The 18,890-nt window shown below is 55.8% G+C and overlaps 1 protein-coding gene across 3 annotated transcripts in view; it reads left to right on the top strand.

The window, feature by feature from the left end:
• The window catches only part of ZNF423 (zinc finger protein 423), a 343,000-nt gene that overhangs the window by 196,546 nt on the left and 127,564 nt on the right, over positions 1–18,890 (top strand). For all 3 annotated transcript variants that reach the window (XM_069552748.1, XM_069552749.1, XM_069552750.1), the window contains 2 exons: positions 536–3,750; positions 11,213–11,297. In XM_069552748.1, the coding sequence (XP_069408849.1) occupies positions 536–3,750; positions 11,213–11,297 (3,300 nt within the window). The remainder of the gene's footprint in view (positions 1–535; positions 3,751–11,212; positions 11,298–18,890) is intronic.

Genomic DNA, 18,890 nt, shown 5'->3' with positions numbered 1-18,890 from the left:
ACTAAAAATGCATTTTACTTTCTTGTGAAGTCTTGCCCACACCCATTGCACCCAGTGGGGTTTCCCACCCAAGCTACAGGCTGCAGGGGGGAGTCAAGCCCCATGCCTGGATCAGGTGATGGGACTTACCTCCTTTTGGCCTGATGGTCTGTGAGGTCGGGTCTGGTGACTTTTTTCCCAGCCCCCTGCCCACCCTCCCCATCAGGGAAGTGGCTGAGACCGCAGCTCCTGTTGCGGGGTGGGTACCACACCCAGCGAGGCCCAGGCAGGTGTTGTCGAGGGGAAAGGCACCTCCCCTCCGAACCCTGCCGCCCCTCTGCCACCCCCTCGGCAGATTGGAAGGCCCACATGTCCACACGCTTCCGGCCCGCCCCCCCCACCCCCGACTCCCTCCTCCCACTCCCCCGTAGCAGTTGGCCAGCTGCACAGCCTCAGCCCGCGAGCTGTCGAAAAGCTGGCTCCGTCCTTGTTTCTCGCGGCCCTGGGAATTGCCTCTAATCTCCTTTCTGCCTTCCACACCCCCCCCCCCCCGCAGATGGTGACGACGACCCACAACTCTCCTGGGTGGCCTCGTCTCCCTCCAGCAAGGATGTTGCGTCACCCACGCAGATGATCGGAGATGGGTGTGACCTGGGCCTGGGTGAGGAGGAAGGGGGCACGGGCCTGCCGTACCCTTGCCAGTTCTGCGACAAGTCCTTCATCCGCCTGAGCTACTTGAAGAGGCACGAACAGATCCACAGCGACAAGCTGCCGTTCAAGTGCACCTACTGCAGCCGCCTCTTCAAGCACAAGAGGAGCCGCGACCGGCACATCAAGCTGCACACGGGCGACAAGAAGTACCACTGTCACGAGTGCGAGGCGGCCTTCTCCCGCAGCGACCACCTCAAGATCCACCTGAAGACCCACAGCTCCAGCAAGCCCTTCAAGTGCACCGTCTGCAAGCGCGGCTTCTCCTCCACCAGCTCGCTGCAGAGCCACATGCAGGCCCACAAGAAGAACAAGGAGCACCTGGCCAAGTCGGAGAAGGAGGCCAAGAAGGACGACTTCATGTGCGACTACTGCGAGGACACCTTCAGCCAGACCGAGGAGCTGGAGAAGCACGTGCTCACCCGCCACCCCCAGCTCTCCGAGAAGGCCGACCTGCAGTGCATCCACTGCCCCGAGGTCTTTGTCGACGAGAACACGCTGCTCGCCCACATCCACCAAGCCCACGCCAATCAGAAACACAAGTGCCCCATGTGCCCCGAGCAGTTCTCCTCCGTGGAGGGTGTCTACTGCCATCTGGACAGCCACCGGCAGCCCGATTCCAGCAACCACAGTGTCAGCCCCGACCCCGTGCTGGGCAGCGTGGCCTCTATGAGCAGTGCCACACCGGACTCCAGCGCCTCCGTGGAGCGAGGCTCCACCCCGGACTCCACCTTGAAGCCGCTGCGGGGCCAGAAGAAGATGCGGGATGACGGGCAGGGCTGGTCCAAGGTGGTGTACAGCTGCCCCTACTGCTCCAAGCGGGACTTCAACAGCCTGGCCGTGCTGGAGATCCACCTGAAGACCATCCACGCGGATAAGCCGCAGCAGAGCCACACGTGTCAGATCTGCCTGGACTCCATGCCCACCCTCTACAACCTCAACGAGCACGTCCGCAAGCTGCACAAGAACCACGCGTACCCCGTAATGCAGTTCGGCAGCATCTCCGCCTTCCACTGCAACTACTGCCCCGAGATGTTTGCCGACATCAACAGCCTGCAGGAGCACATCCGGGTCTCCCACTGCGGCCCCAACGCCAACCCACCCGACGGCAACAATGCCTTCTTTTGCAACCAGTGCTCCATGGGCTTCCTGACCGAGTCCTCCCTCACGGAGCACATCCAGCAGGCCCACTGCAGCGTGGGCAGCGCCAAGCTGGAGTCCCCGGTCGTGCAGCCCACGCAGTCCTTCATGGAGGTCTACTCCTGCCCCTACTGCACCAACTCGCCCATCTTCGGCTCCATCCTGAAGCTCACCAAGCACATCAAGGAGAACCACAAGAACATCCCGCTGGCCCACAGTAAGAAGTCCAAGGCGGAACAGAGCCCGGTCTCGTCGGATGTGGAGGTGTCTTCCCCGAAGCGGCAGCGGCTCTCGGCGAGCGCCAACTCCATCTCCAACGGCGAGTACCCGTGCAACCAGTGCGACCTCAAGTTCTCCAACTTTGAGAGCTTCCAGACCCACCTGAAGCTGCACCTGGAGCTGCTGCTGCGGAAGCAGGCGTGCCCCCAGTGCAAGGAGGACTTCGACTCGCAGGAGTCCCTGCTGCAGCACCTGACCGTGCACTACATGACCACGTCCACCCACTACGTGTGCGAGAGCTGTGACAAGCAGTTCTCCTCGGTGGACGACCTGCAGAAGCACCTGCTGGACATGCACACCTTCGTGCTCTACCACTGCACGCTGTGTCAGGAGGTCTTCGACTCCAAGGTGTCCATTCAGGTGCATCTGGCGGTGAAGCACAGCAACGAGAAGAAGATGTTCCGCTGCACGGCCTGCAACTGGGACTTCCGCAAGGAGGCCGACCTGCAGGTGCACGTCAAGCACAGCCACCTGGGCAACCCGGCCAGGGCCCACAAGTGCATCTTCTGCGGGGAGACCTTCAGCACCGAGGTGGAGCTGCAGTGCCACATCACCACGCACAGCAAGAAGTACAACTGCAAGTTCTGCAGCAAGGCCTTCCACGCCATCATCCTGCTGGAGAAGCACCTGCGGGAGAAGCACTGCGTGTTCGACGCCGCGGCCGAGAACGGCACGGCCAACGGGGTGCCCCCGGCCACCGCCAAGAAGGCCGAGCCGGCCGACCTGCCGGGCGTGCTGCTGAAGAACCCCGAGGCGCCCAACAGCCACGAGGCGAGTGAGGACGACGTGGACGCGTCGGAGCCCATGTACGGCTGCGACATCTGCGGGGCGGCCTACACCATGGAGGTGCTGCTGCAGAACCACCGGCTGCGGGACCACAACATCCGGCCGGGCGAGGACGACGGCTCGCGGAAGAAGGCTGAGTTCATCAAGGGCAGCCACAAGTGCAACGTGTGTTCGCGGACTTTCTTCTCGGAGAACGGGCTCCGGGAGCACCTGCAGACTCACCGGGGCCCCGCCAAGCACTACATGTGCCCCATCTGCGGCGAGCGCTTCCCCTCGCTGCTGACGCTCACCGAGCACAAGGTGACCCACAGCAAGAGCCTGGACACGGGCACCTGCCGCATCTGCAAGATGCCCCTGCAGAGCGAGGAGGAGTTCATCGAGCACTGCCAGATGCACCCCGACCTGCGCAACTCCCTCACGGGCTTCCGCTGCGTGGTCTGCATGCAGACGGTCACCTCCACGCTCGAGCTCAAGATCCACGGCACCTTCCACATGCAGAAGCTGGCGGGCAGCTCGGCCGCGTCCTCCCCCAACGGCCAGGGGCTGCAGAAGCTCTACAAGTGTGCCCTGTGCCTCAAAGAGTTCCGCAGCAAGCAGGACCTGGTGAAGCTCGACGTCAACGGGCTCCCCTACGGCCTCTGCGCTGGCTGCATGGCCCGCAGCTCCAACGGACAGGTGGGCGGCCTGGCCCCGCCCGAGCCTGCCGACAGGCCCTGCGCCGGCCTCCGCTGCCCCGAATGCAGCGTCAAGTTTGAGAGCGCGGAGGACCTGGAGAGCCACATGCAGGTGGACCACCGTGACCTCACCCCGGAGACCAGTGGGCCCCGGAAAGGCGCCCAGACATCGCCAGTGCCCCGGGTAAGTACAGCCCGGCCCAGCCTGCCCCACCCCCGCTCCCTGGGGCTCCGCGCATGCCCACTAGAGGCCGCTTGCCATGCTTTGCGTTTCCTTTCTAGTTGCTGACCCGAGAAGCAGGGGCCTCGTGCAGCGGTTAAGCAGATATGACGATCGCAGTGAACTCCGAGTCCAGATCCCGGTGCGTGCCATCTCCCTTCCAGAGGGACATGGCGTGTATCACCCTGGGTCTCATTTGCCAAGTGCTCTTCTGTAAAATGGGAGTAATAATTGTCTCAATGTCACAGAACTGTTGTGAGGGACCCGTGGCGCAGTGTAGGTGAAGGGTAGATACAGTGAGTTCTGTCCATGCTGGAGGTCGGGTCATCTCGGTCATTGATTGGGGTGGACCTACTTGTGTGCTTACTGGGTCTTCTTGGGCAAGTCACTCTGTTCTTTGGGCTTAAGATTTAGGAATCCTTTGACAATTTGTAAAGGTAACATATGCATAAAGGACTTAGAACTTGGCACTTAGGGCCCCATCATGCTAGCAGTAATCATCAATTGGTACTATTATCATCAACACTATCATTAGAGCTGGTACATGGAAGCCCATGGGATGTTTCCAGTTACTGCCTGATCGATCACATTTGTCCTGAGCACCTTTTATTTTGGGGATGTCTGGCAGCCAAGCAGAGCCAGAAACAGACCCTGCACTGGGGCTTCTAGACCCAGGGGAGCTACACACCTATAACCGTGGGTTTCAGCAAGGCAGGGGAAGTCTGAGGGACTAGAGGGTCCATGTGGGCCCTGGGAATGGTGACCGTGGGGCACCTGCTGGAGACTGTGTGGCCCCTGGTGTCAGACAGAGCAGGCCCAGGGACTCCCATCAAGTCTGTGTTATCTGTTTCCAGGCCGAGGAGGTGCCGGGCCGATCTCGGGGGCATCTGTCCCTCCAGGGCCACTGCTGGTGCCGCTGGCAGGGAGTCAGGCTTTGGGAAAGGGCCACCCGCCACGGGTGCCCCTGGAAGACAGGGATGTTTGTGAAGGTGTTCACTGCAGGATCAGACGGGGGCCTGGGACTCTGGGATTTTGCTGGGGGTGGGAGTAGTGGGGAGAGAGTGAGAGAAGGAGGGCTGTAGAGGCTGAAGGGAGAATCCGCAGTGGGGCCCTTAAAGGGTCTCCTGCCCAGCTTCCCTGCCCAGCGAGCTGCAGCGTCTGACCAAGATCACCCAGCTGCAGAGAAAAAAGTTTGAATAAGAACAGAACCGTGTTTTCACCTGGGGCCTGAGGCCTCTCAAATTCCTGCCTGGAGCAGAGAGCCCCTTTCAGAGTGGATTGATTGATTGAATTTGTCCTGAGCACCCATTATTTCTGGGGTGCCTGGCATCCAAGGACAGTCAGAGGTGGACCACTTTCTCAAGGCCTTTTGACTGAGCAAGGCCACTAGGTAAGCATCCACTAGGTCACCCTTTAGGGGTCCTAAGCACAGTGCAGTCATAGCTGCCCAGCTCTGTCCCCCCAAGCCTCAGCTTTCTGGCTGGCCAGGTAGGTGGACTGGGAAGAGTTTCAGCCCTGGAGACAGAGGGCCTGCCTACCCATCTGTGGTTTGACCTCTTTGGGCCTCTGTCTCACCTGTAAGCCAGTGCATGCTAAGTTGCCTCAGTCGTGTACGACTTGTGATCCTATGGACCGTAGGCCACCAGGTTCCTCTTGTCTATGGGATTCTCCAGGCAAGAATACTGGCGTGGGTTGCCATACCCTCCCCCGGGGAATCTTCCTGAGCCAGGGATCAAGCCCGGGTCTCTTATGCCTCCTGCATTGGCAGAAGTGTTCTTTACCACTAGCGCCACCTGGGTAAAGCCAGAGGGCAATAGTAATAACAGTAGAGTGCTCTTGCCTGGAAAATCCCATGGGCGGAGGGGCCTGGTAGGCTGCAGTCTATGGGGTCGCCAAGAGTCGGACATGACTGAGCGACTTCACTTTCACTTTTCACTTTCATGCATTGGAGAAGGAAATGGCAACCCACTCCAGTATTCTTGCCTGGAGAATCCCAGGGACGGGGGAGCCTGGTGGGCTTCTGTCTATGGGGTCGCACAGAGTCGGACACGACTGAAGCGACTTAGCAGCGGTAGCAGTGGTAGTCTCCGTAGTGTCTGTCTCCAAAGCCAGCATCATCTGGGAGGGACCTGGGGGTTGTTTTGTTTCTTAACCAGCATCTGCTCCTGCTGCTGCTGCTAAGTCACGTCAGTCGTGTCCGACTCTATGCGACCCCATAGATGGCAGCCCACCAGGCTCCCCCGTCCCTGGGATTCTCCAGGCAAGAACACTGGAGTGGGTCTGCTCTGGCTAGCCAGTGCTTATTCCTCCTCAGTGTCAAATATTGTGACTGTCTCCTGTGCTGACCTTCGTGTTTTGCCCTGGGATTAAATGAGTCAAGACATGCTGGGCATGTAATAGCCATCACTTGTGATTTTCTCGTTTATAATCACAGCTCACACTGATTGAGGAATAAGGATGTGCCAGGCACTTTCTATCTATTTATTCCTTATAATACTCACTCTCCAGATGAGAAAAAGGAGGCAAGGAACCATTAGGTAGTTTGCTGGGAGCCCCTCGATTTCAAGAGGCAGAGATGGGGGTTGATCCCGGGGAGAGTGTGGCACCCCAGCCTGAACTCTTGACAGCCCTCCAGCCAGCACCTCTGGAGCCCATCCTGGTTGCAAGGTTGGGGTTTGGGGTGGTCAGCCCGGTGCACAGGTGGCGGGACAGTGTGGCAGGGCTGGCGCCTGTGTGTCCTGCTCCAGGTGCTCTCCAGCCCCATTCCTGCCCACACTCTGCTGGTCACAGGGCTGCCTCTAGCCCCCCACAAAGCCTTTGGCTATTGCAGCCTCCTCCTTCCCAGTCTGCTCTGTGTCCAGTATCTAGCACCACTTCGTAAAGCCCCTACTGTGTGAGCACCCACTCTTATATTGTTTTCCTGGCAACACGCTGGACCTTTGCTGTGACCTTTGCTTTGGCAAAGAGGGAGCCCAGGCTTAGAAAGGTGGAGCCACATACCCAGGGGTGAGCAGCTGTGTGAGGCAGTGCAGGACTTGCAACCTGAGGGGGCTTGTTTACAAGGAGCCTGGTCAGGCTTCCTGTTCCTGTCCCTGGCTTGTGAGAGAGGAGGGAGCTGACGTTCATGTCCAGAGGCCTGGGCAGATGGGCCATTTGCAGAAAGGAACTAGACAAAGCCTGGGCACCTCCCCAGCAGAGGCATAGCCTCTGGGGCCTCGCCCCTGCCTGGGCACGCCTGGGGGCAGGGGCCCAGCTGTCTGCTCGCCCATCCCTCTCTCCCCCAGGAGTCATGCGTGTGAGAGCAGACTCTGGGGGCTGCACAGGGGCTTGGGGGCTGGCAGGCTGGGACCCTCGGGAGTGTATCCATAGCAACCGGCTCTCTGAGGACTGGGTTCCCGTGGGGCCGAGGCTGCTGTCGGCTAGAGCGTGAAGCACTGAGGTTTCTGCCTCCCCCTCTATTTATGGGTAATAACAACATCGCCCCAGCTCTAGCCCCTTGTGGGCAGACCCTGGCCCTCATCGACTCACCAGACCGCCACAGTGCCTCATGCTGCTCAGGCTGGGGGGCTAGACTGGATGCTCACTTGCTACACCTTACTGCAGGGCAAACAGCTGGGTTCAGGGGCTTGTCCAGGTGACAGCTTTCTGTCACCCCAATCAAGACTGTCTGGGGTGGCCTGGGGCATGGAGCTAAGAAGGCAGCCCAGACAGTGGCTCTGGAGGGTGCCTGCATGGGGCTGAATCCCTGTGCCGCTGCTTCTCAGCGCTTGAAATTCTGCTTTCTCCATCCCTGAAGGGGAGATTGCAGAGTCATTGTGAGTATTCAGAGTAAACAGCGCCTGCACACAGTAGGTGCTCAGTAAGCATGGGCTGCAGTCATGATCAGGGAATTCAGCAGCAGTGGCTGTCTCTGCCTTCTCCTTCTTGCTCCTCTCCTGTCTCCACATCCCCAGGTGTGTTCTCTTTCTGGCCTGGGCCCCTCAGGTTGCTCGGGGCCACACTAGGGGAGGGAGCCCTGGCCAAGGTCCCAGGGCTCAGCTCCGGTTCTCCTGGGACCAGAGGCGCTTTGAATGCCAAGTTCTACCTTGCTGTGCTTATGTCTCCTGGTGGGAGCTGAGGCTCCAGAGGAAGATGGAGTCTTTGAGGGATAGAGAAAGGGAGACGGGCCGGGAGAAGGTGTTGAGGTGAGGATGGAGGGCCAGCCGGGGTTGCAACAGGAGGGAGAGTCCTGATCTGTTCTCTCCAGCCCAGACGACTGCACGGCCCCACCAGCTGCATGATGGGCCCTGGGCATCCCTGACCTCATGTGCTTGGCCAGAAGGGCCATCTGTGGGGACAGCTGAGTATGCAGCGAGCGTTACTGGGTGTGGGTGCTGGTGAGCAATTTTGTGGACAGGTGTGTGTGTGCCTGTGAGTGTGAGTGTGTATACCTATGTATCTACATGTGTGTCTATGAGGGCTGGTGCACACCCTTGTGCCATGAGCTGCTTGTGCATCTGTGGGTGCATTTGGGAGTGGTGGCTGTGACTGTCAGGGTCCAGGGAGAGAACTGAAAGCCGGCGTGTCACTGGGGACGCTGTGTGAACTTGGGGTCCATGGCAACGTTTCCACTTCTCCGAGGGTGTTGCACTTATGTGTCCGTGTTACAGGGAGTGAGTTGGTGTGTGTAACCTGTGGGTGTATCCTTGAAGGTCTTGTGTGTTGATGGTGAGTTGGAATGAGTTGTGTAGGATACTGGCAAGTATGTGTGTATGTCCTCACATGCGTGTCTATGCCTGTGTGTATAGGTCGTGTGTGTGTGTGTTTGTGTGTGTGTGTGTGCAGGGGCCTGTGTGTTTGTGTGAATGCCCAGGCCCTTTGGTCAGCAGCTCCTGTGACCCCTCCCTTGGGCATCCCCTGGAGTCTGCTTCCCCACAAGGCAGGGTCCATTCCTTTTCCTGACACCAAAGGGTGGCCATATGGTTGGGGGACTTTTGGGGGGTACCCTCTTGTCCTGCTCAGGCTCCTGGTGACTTATCTTTCAAGCCCAGTGAACCCACTTCACTCACTTCCTTGAAGAGGAACAGCACTTTTGGACCAGCCGTGGCTGTGGCCTGCAGAAGCGTCCAGCCAGGAGGTGGGGGCACCATGTTCCCTGTCCAGCAGTCTCCTCTGGGCTTCTTTGGCATGGAGCTTCCTGGGCTGTGCTTCATTCTTGCATTTACTTGTTCACTCACTCATTCATTCATTCAATCATTCATTAAGCATCAAAGACTCTTACACGGGCTGGACAGAGTGGTGGGGGACACCATGTGTGAGGGGATGAATGATTCTGATGGTGGAGAAACTCGGGGTCCTTCTTTTCTGTGAGCACAGACCAGGAGTTGAGCCACGGCAGGGTGTGCCCCTCAGAAGTCCTCAGTCCCTGCTGTCTCTTCTGGCTTGAAATCTCCTCTGCCCATTGTGAGATTGACTCCCAAGTTCCGTCCCCTCCACCTCCAGACTCACCCATTCTTCCCGGGATGTGTCTGTGCTGAATGCCTGCTTCTGGGACCAGCGCTATGACTGCTCCGAGGACATGCTGAACGCCTAGTTCTCTGGAAACACCTAGGGCAAGGCCCTCTGGTCTCATCAGCGGGGGTCCTGGAGCCTGAGCAGGGACCCTGCCCAGAGCCTGAAGCTCCCAGCACCAGCTCTTCCACTTGGTTCTCCGTTCATCTGTTCAGCAGCCTCTCGGCAGTTGAGAGTCACGATGAAAGTTCAGTGCTTATTAGATGCTCATTGGGTGGGGCCGTGTGCAGGGTGGTGGGTCCAGGGTCCCTAGTTACTGAGGGATGGCTTCTCTTTATCCCTTCTGCCCTAATAGAGGGCTTGGCACATATTATTTTGCAACTTTGCCCATCTGCTCAAAAATTCTTCCCAAAGCGCTTGCTCTTTGCTGGGACCTCACAAGTGAACAGAACATATTCTGGCCCTTGGGTTCTCATGGTGCAGTGGGAAGCAGACAAATCAACTGGCCACAGCAAACTCTTTGGGGCCCAACTAGGTGATTTCAGCACGAACTCAGGGGCCTGGGCAGACCCTAAACTCACTCTGGGTTGGGAGGAGAGGGCTTCTCAGAAGAGGTGACATTTGAACAAAGACCTTGAGGATGGAGAGGGTATTCTGATGGAGGAAATAGCAAAGACAAAGTCCCAGAGGTGGGACCAGGCAAGTTCAGGTGGGGCTGAGACAACTGAGCCCCCTGGTGGTTCATCCCCTATTGCTGAGGGATGGGCCTCAGTGCTCAGCTGAAAAATCCAGTCTTGCCTTCTTTTCCAGAGGTCAAGGGAGGCCCCATTATTCCAGGACACAAAGTGGTCTTTGGAAAGCTTGGATACTGTGAATTCCTCTCCCTTCATAGAAACCCACAGTCACAGCCCTTCCCCCGCAGTTAGGAACAACACCACCTATGTCCACAGTGGGCTGGTTTCACACTGCGAAGCTCCACTTTTTGGAATCGGTCTTCAAGAAGCTTTGAAACTTTTTATGTTTCTCCATTTTTCTGCCCCCTCCCGACAAAAATACTTGGTCATAGCTCCCCATGTGTGGAAGCCAGCTCTAGGATGATGCGGGGCCTTATGTGTCTAGGGCAGGTGAGGAATTCTTCAGTCACCCTTAAGTGTCAGAACTGATGGGAGCAGTCTCCCCTGCTTGTCCACTTGTTTCTTAGGGCAGGTACATAGTTAGATGCAAAGAGAGATGGATGCATAGATGGATGGATGCATGGATGCGTGTGTGTGTGTTTGTGAGAGAGAATGTGTGTGTAGATGGATAAATGGGTAAATTGGATAGGTAGGTGAATGAATGAGTGGATTGACAGATGGATGGATGGATGGATAGATAAATGAATGCGTGTATGGGTATATGTATGTGTGTTTAAACGGATGGATGGGTAGGCAGGTTAGGTAGATGGCTGGATGGGTAGATGGACAGCTAGATGAGTGTATGGGTGTGTGTAGATGGATCAGTGGGTAGACTGAGGGTAAGTTGATGGACAGGTGATGGGTGCACAGATGAACAGATCTGTGGATCTGTTGAGTGGATGCAGCAAGCATAGATGGGTGGAAGATGAGTAGGTGAATCTGATCATGCTTCAGGCAGATCAGCCTGCCTCAGCTTCAGTTCCATGGTTCTTCCTGTGTGCCCTCACTTTGGGATGGTTCAGTTTCCCCAGGGCCAGCAGAGAAGCAGCTTCCTTCAGTGGAGCGTGTCACCCCTTTCCCTCTGCGAGGCTGACTCACAGAGCTGGAGTCAGAGGCAGGTGGGAAGAGAGTGGCCTGGAGAGACCTGGGAGCAGGTCAGAGCCGTTCTAGGAAGTCTTGAGCCGTGACCTCCAGGAACTTTTGCTTTCTGCCCTGTTCTGCATCCTGACTGTCTAACTCTTTTCCTTTTGGTTTCCATGCAGAAAAAGACATACCAGTGCATCAAGTGCCAGATGACCTTCGAGAATGAGAGAGAGATCCAAATCCACGTTGCCAACCACATGATTGGTAAGAGCACACTTCCCCCTCCCTGGGCTGCGGCCACTCCTCGGGGCTGAACTGTGTGGGTCTGCCCATCATTTTGCTGGCTTTTAGCTAAAAGGATGGCGTCACTGCTGCTGCTGCTGAGACATTTCAAATGGGACTAAAAATGTCAGAGCTGGAGCACTTTCTCCATCCGGACCCTCTTTTCGCTGCTCCATTCACATTAGAGTCAAACTTTTGACAATCTCTCCCATTTCTCAGCACAAATTTCCCTCCATTTCTGAACCAAAGTGCTTTCCAGTTGTCAGGCACTCAGGGGCAATTGTGCTTCAATTTCGTATGTCATGACATGGAATAGATTTAACTGCTCACATTTCCCCACCAACCGTGGGCAGTTCCTCAGGCACATTGTCAAAACAGAATGCTTACAAAGTTATTTCGCTACTTTTTCTATTCGTCTTCAAGCAGTCTTGGACTTTGGAAAATTCAGCCTTTTTTAAAAGGGAGCATCCAAGGTCCCATTGTGTTCCCACTTGGCCCAAGGGATGGAGGGAAGCTTTGAGGTCTTCCTTGTCTTCTGTGGGTGGATGTGGTCTTCTGGCAGCTGGGAGGGCACAGCTTTAAGAGGGCATAGCAATTTCTGGTGCACAGGGCTGGCCCAGGGCTTGGGTTTGGCAGTAATGGCCTTGGGAGCTCCTGGAGTTTTGGTGCTCTGGGTCTTTGGTGGAAGTGTGATCACCTTCTCCAAGACCTCCACAGTCAGAGTGGTGAGAGGTCTGTCCTGGGTTGAGCGTCCTGACCCTTACTTCCTTTCCACTTTCCTGCCTCTGATATCTTTTCATTAAAGTTTTAACAACAGCCATGCCAACTGAGTACTTTTTTCCAAAACCCTCGATCCCATAGTTTAAAAAAAGTCCCCTTCACGCTGTTCACCTATAACTATCACAACATTGTTAATCTGCTATACCCCAGTACAAAAATGTTTTTGGTGTTTTAAAAAAAAATCCATTTAAATGTCCAGCTCAGGGGATCCTCACAAACAGAGCACACCTGGGTAACCAACACCCAGGTAAAGAAACAGATGATTCCCCGGTCTCAGAAAGCCCCCCGCTCGACCCTCTCCAGGTCCTTCCCCCAACAAAAGGGTGTCACCATCCTGTTGTCTAACAGCAGAGGTCACTTGGGGTGGTTTTGCATTTTATATAAATGAGATCACACAGTCTCTGCTCATTTGTGTCTGGTAACTTTTACTTGTTCATATTATTGACTGTGATTGGATCTTCTCACTAGTGGATGCTATTCTATTGTGTGAACACATCACCGTTTATCTATTCTTGATACACATCCTCATGGGCATCTGGGTAGTTTCCCTTGTGGAATTGCTTCCATAGTGTGCTGCTGTGAACATTCTTGTGTGAGTCATTGGTGAACATGTACATGCAGTTTTAATGAGAATATTCTTGGACTCAGGCCGGGGAGTCATAGGATGTGAGTGGGTACCCTTTCAGTGGATAGACAAATACATTTCCAAGTGGTCGTATGAAGTCCTGCTCTCACCCCAGCCTGTGAGAGCTGCATGTCTGTGCCATCATCTGCCTTGTACATACCAAGAACCACTGCGAAGGCCCTTCTGTAGTGGAGCTGTGCTCAAGGTGGCTACGGTGTCCAGGGCCCCGCCAGGCTCAGTGAGTCTGGATGCCTAGCATCCCAGTGACTGACTCGGGGCAGGTGTCCTGAAGGTGCTGACCCTAACCGGGTGCCTGGTGGGGCTCCCTCAATGATGAGGGGACCTGAGGAGCACAGGGGTGGCAGGTAGGGCCCTGGGAGTTTGGCCTGACAGGGAGACTAATGACTTTTTAATTTCTTCTGTTTGAATGTCCCCCCGCCCGGCTGAAGCAGAGGAAGGAAACTGCCCTGTCAGTCACAGGCTGCCGAGAGCGCTTTCACGGCGGTGTCGGGGAGGTGAAGATGAAGATATCTCAAAATGTTTGCTTTTGTAGCAGGTGTTAATGTGTGCTCCTGTTTGTAAGCATGAAGGGCGAGAGGCTGGCTAATTGGACCACAGTGGTTTCAAAGGTGTTTCTCCCTGCTCCTCTCTCCTTTCCACCTATCCTTTTCGCGCAGAGCCGGGAAGCTGCAGTGTCCTCAGGTGGAAGGCGAGGCCGGCGCCTCACTGGAGTCGGGGGAGATGTGAGGGGAGGGCTTGATTGGCACTCATGGGAGAGGGGGGCTTGATTGGCACTTGGGTCTTTGTGGGAGCAGGGGCCGGGGCTCTGGCGGAAGAAGTGGCTGGACAGGGCCCCTCCCCTGAGCCTGCGCAGTGCTGTGAACGGGCCTGTTCTCAGGCCACGTGGAGGATGCAGGCCTGGGAGCCGGCAGCAAGGGGCTATTGGTCTCAGCCCAAGCGTCCGGCCAAGACGTTTATGCAACTGCGCAAAGTCTCACAGGCAGGGCCTTGGCACATGGCCACGAGGGACGGGCTAGGGCCCCACTGGCGCCACACCTCTGGTGCCGGGTGGTACCTCTTCTTACTCTGTCCCACCATCCCCACCTGTCCGCCCTTCACTGCCCTCGTCACCTCCATCCATCAAGGAACAGTAAGCACCCACTGCACGTGGAGACCTGGGGTGGCCCCTGTGGACGACAGAGGGTGAAGGGGACTCAGGCTGTGCCCTCAGAGACCTCCCAGCGTCACGCCGAAGCCCTCAAAGTCCACACCCTGCGGGGTGGAGGGATGTCACCTGGGTGAGGGCGCTCACAGCCGCCGTGTACTGAGCCCACCACAGGCCGGGTACTTTATGTAGCTGCTAGTTCTGCACCTCACAGAGGAGGGTTAATGGCTTTTCCAAGTTCTTCCAGCCAGGAAATAGCAGAGCCAGGGTCTCCATAAAAGCCAGGCTCTCTCCATTGTGCATGGCTCCCCTGCCAGGGCCTGTGGTGGGAGAGACACAGCCCTACCCTTAAGGGTTCTCTGCCCACGGGAGAGGCTGATGGGTGTCCAGGTAAGCACTGTGCAGTGGGGTTGATGCTCCCAGAACAGGGACTGCTGGGTCCAAATAGGTCCATCAGGAAGGCCTGGGTTTTGAAGGATGAAGAGGAGTTTTCTCTGTGGTTTAGGGCCATCTCTGGCAGGGGCAGCAGCCTTGGCAGGGAAGGACAGTCATAGAGAGCAGAGCCCTCGGAAAGCTGATTGTAACGAGGAGGCAGGTCCTTGAAGGATGGGTATTGTTAGGCTGAGAAGGTGGGGAGCAACATCTGGGGGAGGACCCTGGGTGAGTGGGGCTCAGAGACAGGAGCGGAGGAAGTGACTGGGGGACCGGGGACCCCGACCTGGCCAGGATGGAGGCATTGCATGTGGTAGCCTTGTGGGCAGTGAAGGTGGGGAGGTGGTGTGGGGCTGTGCCATGGAGGACCTTGAAAGCCAGATTAAGGGATTTGGATTTGGGGGCTCCAAATCTGGGGGCCCCTTGGCAGATGCTTTATTTGATTTCTGTTGAAACACCCAAAGAGGTGTCAGACAGGGCCCACATTCCCACATGAGCTGGGCAGTACTGGGACTGTGTGTTCTCAGGCTCCATTGGGCCTCCCAGTCCCTATTGTGATTTGAGGAGATACTTTGCTCATCTGTGTCCCTGCCTGGTTCCTGTAGACACATGAATGTGTGACCTTGGGCTTACCCACTAGGGAGCCACTGAGGGTTTTGGAGCGGAGTGTGGCCTAGAGCAGCTGGGTGCTTTATGGAGGCTCAGAGGGGGGAACCTGGAATGAGGCAGCACAGTATGGACAATTACGTGGAAAGGCATCAGAACAAGGTTTAGTGAAATCCTTGAAGAAGCAAGCCACCAAACAGAAAACAACAGTAAAATTCAGCAGAAGAAAAGTAATAGACTCTGATGAAGATGACGAATATTGAATTTAAGATGTCCGGAGACTGGGACTTAATGGAATGATTCTAGCACAGGTAATACTTGGGAGAAGTTAAGATCTGATGGAGTGTTTACTTTGTTTATTATTGTCTCTATGCCTTAAAAAAAAATAAACTTGTTCTGCAAAAACAGAGACCTGCCCGGTCTGGTCCAGGGGTCAGGGAATGAGGCAGGGAGAGAAGGCAGGCCATAGGACATCCATTTGGCCTGTGCTGTGGGCCTGTGGGCCCTGGTGGCTTGGGGAAGGTGGTGGGGGTGACAGTGGGAGGTGTGAATGGAAGAGAAGCAGGCCCAGGAGCCCTGGGTGGGGGCTGGCACGGCAGAGCTGGTAAAAACTGCCCAGTGTCCCTGTGGACAGCTTCCCCCTGCTAAATGACCCGAGCCCAGAGTGGCTGCCTGGAGCCAGCGGGGGTAAAAGCCCCCTTAGTGGCACCAAGGGGACTCGGCAGATAGACGTGATGCTGTTCAGCTCAGTGGCCTTCTCATCAACTCGGGGCATGGGGGTTCTGAGGCAGGCCTCCCCGGGGATCCGGACTGCAGGAGCCCTCCCCCGGGGGACGCTAAACTGGCCTTTTTATAGCGGGGGGCCGCATCGTGACTTTGCAGCCTCCAGACCCTGGGAGTTATGATGACCCAGGGACACGTCTCCTTGGAAACATTTTCCCAGCACCCCTTTCCTGGCGGCTGCTGGAGAGGGAGTGATTTGGAGCTGATAGAAAGGCGAGGGTCTTTTGAAACCTTTCAGCGGCAGGGTCTCCTTTGAAATCTCCCCTCCCTACAGAGAATGGAGCCCCCTTCTCCTGGCTTCCTCCAGCTTTTGAAATGGTTTTAGACGCCCCCTCCCCCAGTACATCAAAACCTCGGAGCAGTCCACTGCACTGATCTGCGGCCTCCTGGAGGGTCCGTCCCTCCCCACCTCCCCCTGCACCCGGCCCCCTGCCATCAGTGACCCCCTTCCCACCCTCACCCCACTCTCTGGAAGGATTACCTCCCCCCTGGAAAATGGCTCTGCAGGAGGCCCTGCTTGGGCTCCCTGGGGCCTGCTGAGGGGAGAGCTGAGGAGGGCTTGTGGGGGGCCTGGCCCAGAGACAGTCAGCCCCGTGGCCGGGGACAGATGAGTGTCTCCCCGTGTGTGTTGGACATGTGTGTGCAAGGACGTGATGTGCACGGCCCCAGGAGGCCTGGGGCACGCGGGACCTCAGAGGCCCAGAGGCTGGTCCTCCTGCCCTCTCCTCGTCTGCTCGCAAACCTCTCTCTCAGCTCCTCTCGGGCCGATGGCTGGACGAGGGTCTGAGAACTTGTCCTTGAAATAGCCATCTTGCTATGACCCAGGTTGGCCCCAGGGGAGTGACTCAGCCTTTGGGCCCTGATGTCCTAACTCAGGGCTTCATGGGCCCCTGGGGGGAGCCCCGAGGAGGGGCCGGGCTGGGAAGGGACGGTCCTCGGGGAACCTTGTCAGGGACGTTTGCCCTCCATGTCCTTGAAAAGTGGCTGTGGACCCTCTGGCAGGCAGCCAGGCCAGAGCCGGCCCGTCCCGGTGGGGCATTAGTCATTCTGAAGACGTTATTTTCTTGGTCACGTCAGCCTCTTTCCCTGGGTGCCTCTTAAGGCCTGGGCTTTGCTATGAAGAAATGAGGCTGGGGTGGGGGGGCGGGTAGCATTTGGAAAATCAGCCTCTCCCACCTCCTGCTCAGGCCTTCAAAACGCCCCCCCATGCTGGGCGGTGGTCCTTGTCTGTCCTCCCTGACATAGCACCTGGAGGGGAGGGGTCTGCTCGGGATATGGGTGTGTGTGTGTGTGAGAGAGAGGGGGGGAGGGAGAGAGGCTTTCTGCCTTCTAAGTCTTCAGAAGCATATCCCAGAAGACATCCTGAAAGCCACCTTGCAGACAGGGTACCCCCTCTTTCTGCGGCTGTTGCCTTGCGGAAGACCTGGCCTGCAGCGTTTTTCGAGAGGAAGGAAAGGCTGGTGTGGAAATCAGCATTTCACCCTCACACCAGGGACATACAAAAACTCTCAAATATAACTGAAGAGAAAAACACTTGAAAAGGAAAAGGAAAAAACGGTTCCTGTTGACTTTCTGTTGGGAACACATGGGGCTGAGTGGGGCTGTGCTAGCTGTTTTCTGGTGCTTTTCATTCGGGTAACACCAGACCCAAAACATCTGTCTAACCTTAATATGTGATAAAACTGTCTCCCTCTGCCCCCAGAGATCACGTTTCAAGTTCCGGGACTGTTCTGTCAGGATAACAAGCTTGTGCAAAGAGCCTATAATCCAGTTCTTTCCTCCCCTCCCCTCCCCTCCCCTGCATCTCCTCCCCTCCCCCTCCCCTCCCCCTCTTTCTCTTCCTTCTTCATCTCCCAAGTAGAGTACAATCACTTACCTCCTTAACAGCCCTTGTGGATGAGAGGGCTCAGTTTCCCTGATTTTGAATCTCATTGGTCAGTTTAAGGAGGCTGTTGATTAAGTACTTGGTCCATGAAGAATCCATCAGTTCTGAATTTTAAAATAGTGAGTTTTCTCATCTCAGGTGGCACAGTGGTAAAGTATCTGCCTGTAGTGTAGGAGGCACACAGATGCACGTTCAGTCCCTGGGTCGGGAAAATTCCCTGGAGTAAGAAATGGCAACCCACTCCAGTATTTTTGCCTGGAGAATCCTATGGGCAGAGGAACCTGTCGGGGTAAAGTCCATGGGGCCACAAACAGCTGGACACAGCTGAGTGAGTGCAAGCATCTCATTTTCATAGATTTTATCCTTTTTTAAGAAACCTGTAGGTGAGGCTTTCTCGGAATAGTAACCTCTGTTCAATAAACATGATTGACATCCTCAGTGAGGAAACTCTAACCAAGTTAGGGAGGTGATAACTTAAAAGGACAAGGTAAAATCATGTCACAAAATCTAAGATATAGAAGCTCAAAGGACAGGCGCGTTTTCCAATCTGGGCATTCCAGGAAGGCTTCCAGGAGGAGGTGACACCTAATCAGGCTCTTTTAAGGCAGAAAATAAGGTGGGAGGGGCCTTCCAGGCAGAGAAAATAGCATAAGCCAGTTCAAAGAGAAGAGGCTCATGTAGTATGTCGATAATTCAGTATCTACTTCAGGTAGATTGTCTCGAGTTGTCTGTAGACAATTCAGTGTTGCTTCAGACTAACTTTTGAGGCAGGAGGTGGGTGAGGCATAGAAAAGACAGAGTACAGAGTAGGGGAGGTGAGCGAGGATGAGGATATTGGTTAGGAGGGTAGGGATTGGAGAAGCATGTAAGAGGCAAAACTGGCAGGATTTGGGAAATGAATGGAATTGGGAAGTGAAGCCCCAGCGGAAGATGACACCATGCCTGAAGAAGAGCTGCTGGCGAAGAAGATGCTCCCAGCAATGATCAGTGACATCTAATGCAGCTTGTCACGCACAGGCCCTGCTATCAATATCTACAGGTGTTATCACACTTAACCCCACAATAGCTTATGAGAGAGGGGCACTGCTATTCTCCCCATTTTGTACATGCGGAATTGAGGGGACGTGTCCAATGTCAGTGACTAGCAAATGTGAGTTCTGAACTCAGGCAGTGTAATTTTCGAGCTTGGAATCCTCTTAACTCCTACAACTGGAGGCCCATCCCACTTAGTTAGCTTGAGTTTGTTGGCGATTGGGCCTTGTAGGAGATGCCTGTTGGCCGATCTGAGTGTTGGTGTCT

This window comes from Ovis canadensis, chromosome 14, assembly GCF_042477335.2.
Source record: "Ovis canadensis isolate MfBH-ARS-UI-01 breed Bighorn chromosome 14, ARS-UI_OviCan_v2, whole genome shotgun sequence".
Taxonomy (NCBI): Eukaryota; Metazoa; Chordata; class Mammalia; order Artiodactyla; family Bovidae; genus Ovis; species Ovis canadensis.
The sequence above is the reverse complement of the archived record's forward strand: the minus strand, read 5'-3'. Positions and strand labels throughout refer to the sequence as shown.